The sequence below is a fragment of the Macaca thibetana genome, chromosome 9, assembly GCF_024542745.1.
Source record: "Macaca thibetana thibetana isolate TM-01 chromosome 9, ASM2454274v1, whole genome shotgun sequence".
NCBI classification, from domain to species: domain Eukaryota; kingdom Metazoa; phylum Chordata; class Mammalia; order Primates; family Cercopithecidae; genus Macaca; species Macaca thibetana.
The window spans coordinates 17,835,034-17,847,130 of record NC_065586.1 but is presented as its reverse complement, the minus strand read 5'-3'; the positions used below and the strand labels follow the sequence as shown (position 1 = coordinate 17,847,130).

At 38.9% G+C, this 12,097-nt stretch overlaps 1 protein-coding gene across 1 annotated transcript in view; it reads right to left on the bottom strand.

Annotated features, from left to right (window-relative positions):
- The window catches only part of MRC1 (mannose receptor C-type 1), a 98,352-nt gene that overhangs the window by 17,991 nt on the left and 68,264 nt on the right, over window positions 1-12,097 (bottom strand). The window contains exons 18-22 of the mRNA XM_050805393.1: window positions 11,787-11,854; window positions 9,914-10,014; window positions 9,070-9,215; window positions 8,555-8,669; window positions 4,204-4,370 (exon numbers count right to left, since the gene is read on the bottom strand). Coding sequence (XP_050661350.1) covers window positions 4,204-4,370; window positions 8,555-8,669; window positions 9,070-9,215; window positions 9,914-10,014; window positions 11,787-11,854 — 597 coding nt within the window. The remainder of the gene's footprint in view (window positions 1-4,203; window positions 4,371-8,554; window positions 8,670-9,069; window positions 9,216-9,913; window positions 10,015-11,786; window positions 11,855-12,097) is intronic.

Here is a 12,097-nt window from a genome sequence, read left to right as displayed (position 1 = left end):
AGAAACTCAGGTCTATATAAATAAATGAGCATTAGAGAAGGAATAAATGAAAGAAATACAGAATTTTTCATTTTCCTTATTCTGAATTCATCTAACAGATACCAGTTTGTTCAAACAACTATAGTTGTTGTTAAACAACTATGAATAATATACTAAGGACTCTAATGTAAAAAGTGGACAACAATGTATTTGGTGATAATAGCTTATAGATAAGTGAAATAAATTATAGCAATGTTACATGGGAGAGGAGGAAGAAGTAGGAGATGCTTTCTTACATGCTATTTGAAAAAGGACTCGAATTAGTTGTAAATGTATACTGTAAACTCAAGAGCAACCACTAAAGAAAGTTTGTTTTTGTTTTTGTTTCAGGCCAAGAATGGTGGCTCGTGGCTGTAATCCCAGTACTTTGGGATGCCAAGGTAGGAGGATTGCCTGAGCCCAAGAGTTCAAGACCAGCCTGGGTAACATAGAAAGACCCCATCTTTATTTATAATAAAAAGAAAAAAGAAAAGAAAAAAGTTTTCTTAAAGTATAATTGGTATGCTAGGAGTGGAGAACAAATAAAATCATACAAAATATTGAAGTAAAACCAGAGAAGGCAAGAAAGAGTAGAAGACAAAAAACTGAAATACAGAATAAAAACAGAAAACAATACCAAATATGATAGGTGTTAACCCAGCTATATCAACAATCATTTTAAATATTAGTGGTCTAAATACACAAATTAATAGCGACTCATATTGGTACAAGAAATTCACTTTAAATATAAAGATACACATAAGTTAAAAGTGGAGAAAAATACACTATACTAACACTAATCAAAAGGAAGCTGGACCAGCTATATTAATTTCAGACAGAGTAGACTGTAGGGCAAGGAAAGTTACCAGAGGTAAAGAGGAACATTACATAATGATCTAGCAGACAATTCCCCACGAAGACATAACAGTGTGTATTGCGTATGTGGCCAACAGTAGAGCATCAGAATACATAAAGTGAGAACTGATCGAACTGCAAAGATAAATAGATAAATCCATGATTAGGATTGGAGACCTCAATACTCTTCTATCAAAAATAGACAGATCCAGCAGGCAAAAAATCAGTAAGAACATAATTAAACTGGACAGTACCATCAATCAAACAGATCTCATTGACATCTGTAAACTACTTCGTCCAATAACAGTAGAATATATATTCTTCTCAAGATCACATGAAACATTCACCAAGATAGACCATATTCTGAGCCATAAAACATGCCTTAACAAATTTAAAAGAACAGAAAACACACAAAATATTCTCTAAGACCACAATGGAACTAAACTAGAAATCAGTAACAGTTGGAAAATTCCAAAATACCTAGAAATTAAAGAAAATGTTAAGTCAATAATAATACACTAATAGTGATACACAAAGACAACCAAAAAAGGTGACTGCAGTTTTTCTGAATGAAAGTACATAAGAGACGTGTCACTGTGAAGTCAACACATCTTTAACCCATGCCTTGAGCTACAGAGAATCACAGCCTACACTCCAGCCACAGACATCTTGTCAACCTGCAGTGTCTTCATCCCATGTGATACAACTATCAGGCAACCTGAAACTTACATTTCAAAAGTTCTTCACTCACCCCATTTCCTTTCTTAACTATTTTTATCCCCCATTATCCTGGCTCAGAGTCTCTGATCCAGAAAACCTGTTACAATCCAAGCATGTTTCCACCACAAAACACATATTAAAAGTTCTCTCCCATTCTCCTTTTCTAACTATATTCATCTTCTCCATTTTAAAGTCCTGAAACTGTTTTTAAAAAACCATTGCCGGGAACGGTGGCTCATGCCTGTAATCCCAGCACTTTGGGAGGCCGAGGCGGGTGGATCATGAGGTCAGGAGCTGGAGACCGGTCTGGCCAATGTAGTGAAACCCCGTCTCTACTAATAGTACAAAAAAAATTAGCCAGGTGTGGTGGTGTGCTCCTGTAATCCCAGCTACTCAGGAGAATCACGTGAACCCGGGAGGTGGAGGTTGCAGTGAGCCGAGATCGCGTCATTGCACTTCAGCCGGGTGACAGTGCGAGACTCCATCTCAAAAAAATAAAATAAAAAGCATTATGTGTATTTTGATTCCATTTTTGTGAAATATAAACTTTATCTGTTTATATGCACTGCGAAAAAGTCTGGGAGAAAAATTCAACAAAAAATTAGCAGTGTTTTTTTTCTGAATTGGTGAGATTACAGATTTTGTTTGTTGGTTTGTTTTTATTGTTTCTGTCTTTCTTTATGTTCTAAAAACAACAAAAATGTGTATGATAATGAATGCTTTTGATTTACAAGAAATTCATCTCTCATCCATTAAATCTGTCTAAGCAAATACTGTCTCACTCCATTCTACTTTCACCTCTTCAGTAAGTCTTCAGTCCTCACCGGTGTCATGAAAATGAAAGAATTTCTCCACAGAAAATTATTTACCCATCACCAGTTATTTTTTATCTAGAGTAGTAAAAGCAAGTTTATTCAAGAAGTAAAGAAACAAAAGAATGGCTACTTCACAGACAGAGCAACCTACGGGCTGCTGTCTGGCTCCATCACCAAAATGTATTCACCTGGCAAATAGCTACCAAATTATTAATGGTCATAAAAATGCCATGTTGAGCAGGTCATTTTCCAATTTTTTTTTTGTTTTTTTTTTGTTTGTTTGTTTGTTTGCTTATTTGACAAAGTCCAAACTCCATCATAGGGCATCTACATTTCTCTAAATTCTACTTTCCACCTTTTGTAGCTTACTCCGACTTCTTTTTCTGCATAAAACTCCTGCTACATTCAAAGCCATTTACTCCATTTGCCCAAACACATCATGTATCTCTTGCTTGAAGACTGCCCACCTTGACCATCTAACATGGCCTTTTCATCCTTTTGCTAAGTTCTCCTGATTATTATGTTTTAAATTTCTTGAAACAAAACCCTGGATGGGCGTGGTGGCTCATGCCTGTATTCCCAGCACTTTGGGAGGCCAAGGCAGGTGGATCACTTGAGGTCAGGAGTTGGAGACCACCCTGGCCAATATGGTAAAGGCCCAACTCTACTAAAAATGCAAAAATTAGTCAGTCATGGTGGGGGACACCTGTAATCCCAGCTACTTGGGAGGCTGAGGCAGGAGAATCTTTGAACCTGGGAGGTGGAGATTGCAGTGAGCCGAGATCATGCCACTGCACTCCAGCCTGGGCAACGGGGTGAGAGACTGAGAGAGTGAAAGAGAGATAGGGAAAAAGAGAGAGAGAGAGAGAGAGAAAGAGAGAGAGAGAGAGAGGGAGAAGAAGAGGGAGAGGGAGAGGGAGAGGGAGAGGGAGAGGGAGAGGGAGGGAGGGAGGGAGGGAGGAAGGACCCATAGCTGATTCTTTTTCATATTTCTTTCCTCCATCATGGACAAAGACAATGTCCAGCACATAGGACACCATAGATGTGTGTCGCCTGATTAAGTCACCACCTTCCACAGTGAGTTTGTTTCCTCTTAGCTGCTACAGTTTTTATAGCTGATCCTGTCATTAGACATGTTCATTTCTTTCCTATCTTCCTTCTTATATAAGACTTGTGGTCTAGTTTAAGTGTACACACTTTTAAGGTAAAAACAAAATCTTCCATTTCGTCACACATTTTACAATCCCTAACATGGTGTTGATGTTGATAAGTTGGTTGTTCAATTATATAAGAAAAAAAGTAGTAAAATAAAGTAGCAATCTGTCTCCCAGGTTGGCGTACAAAAGCATCTGGCACATAATAAGCAGTCTACAAATATTAGCTCATGATCATGATGGTGATGATGATGGATGATGATGATGTGATCTTTAGAAGCAGTAGTAGCTTCCAGGCCTACACCCCAACTACTACAGCAGCTGCAAGGGATAAGGGGAAGGTGACACAAAGAAAGTTGATAACTCTAGGTTGAAGGGTTTCTTTTGACTGCAAGTTAGGCTTAGAATGGAACTGGGTTTCCTGACCCCTCACTATCGCCACTTCCCCAAGCTAAAGATTTTTTAACTGAATATATACTCCCTCCCTCCAAGTCAGCTCAGTCTGAAATAGGTAAAATCTGCAAGCATGGACCAGACCAAGGAGTATTCTGGTAGATTCTTTCATGGAAGAGTAATCAATAAGATGATAACCCTATGCAAGCTGATGGTGTGTAGAGAGGTGACCTGAATCTGATATTTACATCTTCATAAGAAAGACTGCTTCTTCTTCCACCGGGGTAACCTTTCCCCCAGTTTGTGTAATGAACTCCTCGTCCATCCGTCCAAAGGAACGTGTGTTCTGAATTGACATCATTCAGCCCAGTCCAGGCACTGAAAGTGGAGTCCTTCATGTGATAGGTAAGAAATGCTGAAAGAAAATTTCATGAAATAATTTTAAACTTTGAGGGTTAATACTCAAAATATGGAAAATATTCAAAATATATGAATTTCAAAATACTGAGCATGTGATTTGTGTCACTGTTACTTAAAAACACTTACCATGGACACACGAACATTCTAATATCAGCATTGTGTTATCACTTGAGCTTTGGACTTTGAAAAGTTTCATACAATAGAAGTCTAGGTTTTATCTAGGCCATTGAAGACACTTGTGCAAGCTGCACCCTGCCTGAGGGCTCCATTCTGTGCACCCTTATCTGGGTTGTGGCTGCCTACAACCACAACTTTTTCTAATTCATAAAAAGTCACCATATGGATTAGTGGCTGTCCTGATTCTGTAAATAAGATAATCTGATTTATATAATAACCATGGGACAAAGGACTCTTAACCTAGACAGTTCGGAAAAAATAAAAACTGTCATAACAAGAATCATTAGACTGTTGATATGATTTGGCTCTGTTTCCCCACCCAAATCTCACCTGCAATTGTCATAATTCCCACATATTAAGAGTGGGACTAGGTGAAGGTAACTGAATCATGGGGGATGTTTCTCCCATTCTGTTCTCATGATAGTGCATGAGATGAGTTCTTACAAGAGCTGATGGTTTTATCTTTTAATGCTTTGCTTTGCACTTCTCTGTCCTGCCACCATGTGAAGAAGGACATGTTTGCTTCCCCTTCCACCATGATTGTAAATTTCCTGAGGCCTCCCCAGCTACGTGGAAGTGTGAGTCAATTAAACCTCTTTCCTTTATAAATTACCCAGTCTTGGGTAGCTCTTTACAGTAGTGTGAGAAGAGACTAACACAGCTGTCAAATTCTCAGTATCTCAGATTGCCAAACCAAAAGTTTCCCAACTGAGATTCCTCCTGGGAGGTGGGATAGAAATCCCTGGAGATCAGTTGTCCATCTACTCAGTGTGCTTGGATCCAGGGGACCATCCTGATGCTAAAACGCTCACATCAGGGGCTGGGGATGGTGGCTGGTGCCTGTAATCCTAGTGCTTTGAGAGGCAGAGACAGGAAGATTGCTTGAGGCCAGGAGTTCAAGAGCAGCCTGGGCAACTTGGTGACACCCTGTCTCTACAAAGAAATACAAAAATTAACAAAGCATCGGTGGCATGTGCCTGTAGTCCCAGCTTCTCAAAAGGCTGAGGCAGGAGGATTGCTTGAGCCCGGGAGGTTGAGGCTGCAGACAGCCATGGTTGTGCCACTGCACTTCAGCCTGGGCAACAAAGGGAGACCCCATCTCTACACAAATCAATCAGTAATAAATTGCTCACATCACTGGATGATACTATAGAATATGGCTTCTTGTTTATCAATTCTGTGACCAAGCGGATGGTGGCAAACATCCAAGAGACATAAAAGGTTGAATTGTACATGTGTCCCTCCCCTTCCCTCGGCCCACCAGCAGGCCTCCCATGGCAGCTGCCATCTGGGGCCAGAACCACCACCTGAGCCATTACTTCCAAGACCGACAAGTACCTACTCTACTAAACAACAATTTGCAAACATTTACACTTAAACACGTCTCCTGAATGTAAATAGGAAATAGAATGACTAAGCACTCAGGGTTACTAATAGAAAATACAAAATAGAAATCTGCAGAGATGTAATTATCTGTGTATTCATGAACAAACAAGTTCATGGAATTTCAAGCAATTCCATTGCTATACGCTTACTCTTTCTGCAGAGTAGAAGAGGCAGCTACCATCTCACTCAGAGACTTCTATTTTCCTCAATTAACTAAAGATTTTTTTTAAAAAATCTTCCAACTTTTTCAGAAAAGAAAAAAGAGCATAAGTACAGCTAGATATGGTGGCTCACATCTGTAATCTCAACAATTTGGGAGGCCAAGGAGGGAGGATCACTTGAGGTCAGAAGTTTAAGGCCAGCCTGGGCAACATAGAAAGACCCTCTCTCTACAAAAAAATTTAAAAATTAGCCAGGTATGATGGTGCACACCTGTAGTCCCAGCTACTTTGGAGGCTGAGACATGAGGATTACTTGAGCCCAGGAGTTGGAGGCTGCAGTGAGCTATAATCACATCAATGCTCTCCAGCCTGGGTGATCAAGCGAGACCCCGTCTCTAAGAAGAAAAGAGCATGGGTAGATAGTTGTTTTGGTTTTGTTTTGTTTTCCAAATAAGACCATAACTTTTGCCTCATCCCCAGCTTGAAATGAAACATGGAAAAGCTCTACCTGCCAAGATTCAGCACTTTTTTCTGCCAACAACCACAATAAGAACTCAACGACGTGTGCCTGTTTTGCCAGGAATAATGTTATTTTATCTGAAAATTGTTTCCTTCTGCACATCTCTATTATCCAGTTTCAGTTTCATTGTGCCAGGAATCAGCACTTTGTGGTTAACAGGGGAAATCAATTATTGTGTTTCTCTGCTGGGTAGCTAAGCCCAAAATGGGGTAGGCCAGTTGGAGAAATGTGAATGTTATGTTCTTGTACTGTGTGCTTTGGTTTGACCCTTTTCTTTCAGTGCCTGACAAATTGCTCAACTTGTCAAACGTTCTCAGTGAAAGCTTGGTTGGGATTTATTGTACAATGTGTTCTCAGAGAGCACATGGCGGCATTCACAAAGCCAAATAAGACTTTTGAGAGAGCACCCTACATGTTTCTAGTGCCTTTCTTACTTCCTATGTTTTTCTTCTATTTTCTTTCTCGCACCATTTTTGAAATAAATGATTCTAGAAGTCAAAGAATCTCAGAACCAAAAGAGAGCTTACAGAATATTCAGTCCATATGTCTCCTACCATGTCCTTATAAAGTTATATATAAACCAAACAACTGTTGAGCATCTTCTGTACTGCATACCAGCTAACATACAGGATGCTCTAGCATCCATCTGAGTATCTTCCAGTGTAAGCATTTTCACAGCCCTTTAGAAACTTCACCTTCCTCACAAAGCAGTCTATCCAATCAATTCTGTAACAATGGCCCCTAACCCCTAATTTTAAGCCTAAATCTATTTCCCTGTGACCATCGCTCATTGGTTCCGGGTCTTGTATCTGAGGCGACACAGGGTGATCCTTCAAAATCCACATCCTCTCTTTTCCAAGTTGTATAACCTGAGAGTCTTTCAACACTGACTCACTTGCACTGATTTCCAAACCCTTCATCAGTTTAGTCTGAATCTCCTGCAGTTGGTCAAAACTCTCCTTAAAGGGCAAGTCACAATTTAACCTAATACCTATTTCAGTGGATGCCTCCACAGAAAGATCAGGTACAAATGGTGGGTACCTTTCTTTTGATGACAATATCATGATTTTTCCATCTTCTCTATGAATATGGTGAATATTCTCCTTCATAGTTCTTTCTTATTTTCATGTTTTATCAAAAAATGTTTCAAAGCCAGGTGTGGTGGCTCATACCTGTAATCCTAACACTTTGGGAGGCTGAGATGGGAGTTAAGACCAGCCTGCGCAACATAGTGAGATTCTATCTCTACAAAACAACAACAACGACAACAACAACAACTACTTTAAAAAAATTAGCCGAGCATTATGACTCAGGCCTGCCCTAGCTACCCAGGAGGCTGAGGCAAGAGGATTGCTTGAGCTTAGGAGTTCGAGGCTGCAGTGAGTTATAATCCTGGGCAACAGAGTTAAGACCTTGTTTCAAAAAAAAAAAAAATCAAAATTTGTTCAAACTTCATATTTAAAATATCAATTGTGTTGCATTACAAGTTATACGATCAAGTGACTAGAAGAGTAATAAATGGGAAAGCAGCAATTTTTCATCTTATTACTGGAAGTACTCTTCTTTGACTCTTTGGGAGCAAACTGGTTTGGTAGAAAGCTGGACAAGCGTAGGTTTCATTCCCAGCTCGACTGCTTAACAGGCAAGCTCCTTCACTCAAACCTGTCTATGCACCATTTCCCCACTCACAAAATGGGGTTATAATACCTGCTTCTTAGAGTTGTGATGACTTTATATAAGGACTTTATATAAAATAAACAGCTTAATATGCACTATAATTGAATAAAATAGTTTTCAATAAGCATTTGATTTTTTCCACTTTCTTAGCTTTTACACTGGAAAACCAAAAAGTCATTTACTGTCAGCAATATTTTACCATTTTGCAGTCAAAATTCGATATTTAAATGCACAACTAATTGCAAAATGGCCGCATACCTTGCTCTTTTTCATTTTGTATGGAGACCAGATTCCCTCCAAAGCCTATACAAGCTTTTCGTGCCTCTTGCCAAGTTTTTCTTTCTTCTTCAACAAATCCAAAGATTTTGAAACACTGGGATGGAAGTGGGGGCAGAAAAAAAAAAAAGAAAAACCATGGGGGTTAACTAAAGATGATCAACTTTGCTCTACCAAAAGCAAAATTATTCATGAAGATTATAGCTAAATCAGAAATTTCTCACCACCAACTAGAGATTTAAAAAACTGTTAGTTTTATGACCCACTCACTTTCTTTGCAAAGTTTTATTTGCCCTCGGGAGAAAGGGTACATCAATGTGGGTAATATCTCAAGTATGCTCTCAATTTCCATAGAGAGTTTGTCATGCAAATCTTCACCTAGTCTTGCCAAAAATTTTCTAAAGTGATGAGGCTAGCAAAAGTTAACTTTGAGCTGAAAGATTTGCGTCACTCTCCATACTGATCAGTGCCAAGATTGCAACTAATTCTCCTAGTACCTTGTTGTTGTAGAAATTCCAGCCTTCCTTGCACCCTGATGGGACCGAGGGTTTCGTAGGCATAACCGTGGTAGCATTGATACTACTGTTATGTCGCTGGCAAATGAAGGCATTTGGATAGCCACAGTTAATGTCATTCCAAAACCCTAGCAAAGAGAAAAATAGTTAAATTAGATTCACATGTGTATGTTTTAAAACATTATTTTAAAAAATATATTTATATTTTACAAGAATTCTCAAAACTTATTTAGACTGTAATCAAACTTGGCTTTTACATATGACTAGAGGTATGCAATATCCTTTTGCTGTTTTACTTAAACTAATAATAGTTCCACTTTATAGAGAGCATCCTATGAAGCAAACAGGTACTTGATGTTGCAGATATATTACCTAAATGGTAATAGCTAATAATAATAACCTAATAATAGCAAACTTTGTATACACCAAGCATCTACATAGTATTTTAGATGTATGATTTCATTTCATCTTCTCAACAATTGATAGATTCTGTCATTATTCCCATTTTGCAGAATAATAAGGAGCCAGAGAGAAATAAAGGAGATAGATAAACAAATTCTGGATAATTTTTTTCAAATCAGAACATGAAAAAGTGGTTCCTAATTTGGGAAGAAGTGAGAAGATTAACTATGTCATTTACTAGTGTAAATGTTAAGCATCCATTCTCCTTATAAATTGAACTGCTATGTTGCTAAAATTAGAATTATCCTTTATTCTCTCTCCTTATCTTGCCTGACATAGCGCACAACTTGCTACTTTTAGTCTAGGCATGTGGCAAATGACACGCCATGCCACAAAGCAAATTCAACATGCATGACTTGCCTACCTGAATTTGAATACATGGTCACACAGTTTTCATCCTCATTTGCAAAATTGGGTTCACCTGTGGCCCAAGACACGTAATCCACTTTGCTTCCATCCATCCAACTGGAAAAGAAAATTCAGGCATTTTGCAATGATCCAATCATTAGAATAATTGGATACAGGTCAGGAACAGTGGCTCACGCCTGTAATCCCAGCACTACAGGAGGCCAAGGCGGATGGATCACCTGAAGCCAGGAGTTTGAGACCAGCCTGACCAACATGGCAAAACTCCATCTCTACTAAAAATTAAAATTAAAAAAAAAATTAGCCAGGCATCGTTGTGGGCTCCGGTAATCCCAGCCACTCGGGAGGCTAAGGCAGGAGAATCGCTTGAACTGGGAGGCAGAGGCTGCAGCGAGCCAAGATCGCACCATTGCACTCCAGCCTGGGCAACAAGAATGAAACTTAGTCTCAAAAAAAAAAAAAAAAAAGTTGGCTACAGCCTACTGGTGGGGCAGGACAAGTCAACCCAGAATAGGGAGACCTCCAGAGAATGGCAGGAAAACCCCCAATGCCTGAGTATTTGGTGTGTTCCATGCATCGCACTCAGCAGTGGGAACCCTCATGCCATGTCTAGGCTGTCTTCTTTTCCCTCCCAGGAAGAAACCACCTTTAGTCACAAAGTGGAGACCCTGATTACTCTGGAAATGAGCCAGAGACAAAAATCCTCCCATCGTGCTCCCTGGGCATGATTCCCACAAAACCAAACCACCCATGGAGAGGCAGAGCGTATAGAATTTCTCATTAGGCTCACTCTCTGATTCTCGTGTTTACTCTAGTTTCTTGTAATGTAGGTGGCCTAAACTTATGTCTGCAAACTACAGAAATTCAGAGACTGTGAGAGCCAGAAGGGGACCAGTCATGAGATCATCAATTTGACTTTTTCACATTAGAAATGATAAAATGACGTTCCTTGTCCAAAGGAAGATCCAGCATTTGTACTCTTTAAAAATAATGACCCTGTGGGGTATGGTGGTGCATGTCTGTCATCCCAGCTACTTAGGAGGCTGAAATGGAAGGATTGCTTGAACCCAGGATTTCAAGGCTGCAGTGAGCTGTGATTGACCCATTGCACTCCAGCCTGGGCAACAGAGCGAGACCTGTCTCAAATAATAATAATAATAATAATAATAATAATAATAATAAGGACCTTGAATTTAGGTCTCTATTGCTCAAAGATGACAATAGCAGTCCCCTGGAATACATGAGGCTAAAAAAATCTGTATATGAGCCAGGAGGACATATATGCCCTTCAAACTCTAGAGGACATATGTATTAATGTACAAGAAAAAAAAACTTAAATGTATTAATTTCCTCATGTCCCTACAGCTTTTTCTGGCTCCTATATCTAATAGAAAATGGGACAATCACTCTTTTAAAGGGAAAGTATTTCCTGCAATTTGAAAGTGTGCTTCAAAATAATGCTGCTAACACGGGGAACAGGGCAATAGGAAAGGATACTGTGGTTCCCAGCAGCAAGGTTAGCAAGGTTCTCATCCCAGATGGGATTACAATGTTTTAAATAAGTTCAGTATTTGTATATGTCTAACACAACTTTTTAGTAGATGATTTCCTGACAGATGATGACATCTCAAAACAAAGAAAAGTGTAGTTTTGCAAAACTGAATCCAATTTTGAGTTGTGTGTTTGGCATTTGTAGTGCTGAAAATATTTAATAGAATTATTTTGAATTCTTTTTTTAAAGTTGCTATTTCAATTGAGAATGCTGCAGGATTTTAAAAAATGCATTCCACAAAGAAAAATCTCAAAATAACTCCTAGGTTTCGGTCAGAACACTAACCCAAGCAGAGCTGTTTCCAGCTTGATTTACTTACGCAAACTTTTTATCCAAGCTGATCAATAAACCAATGAAATACGCGGACTGTGCATCATTTCTGTTTACCTGAAACAAGGAAGTTTACGTATAATTTAATTTAGAATCACACAATCGGCAAGTTCTTGAACAAAACATACATATTAATGAGGCAGCCTAATCGAAACCTTTTCTAGAGAGGAATTTCTACAGAAATGTAGGACATTCTATATGACGTTCTTCCTAGAAATAAAAAAAAATATGCACACAATTTAATACTTTGAATTTGTAAAGCAAGAGTCTTTTCTTTGATGCGTAATCCTATAATCCTGA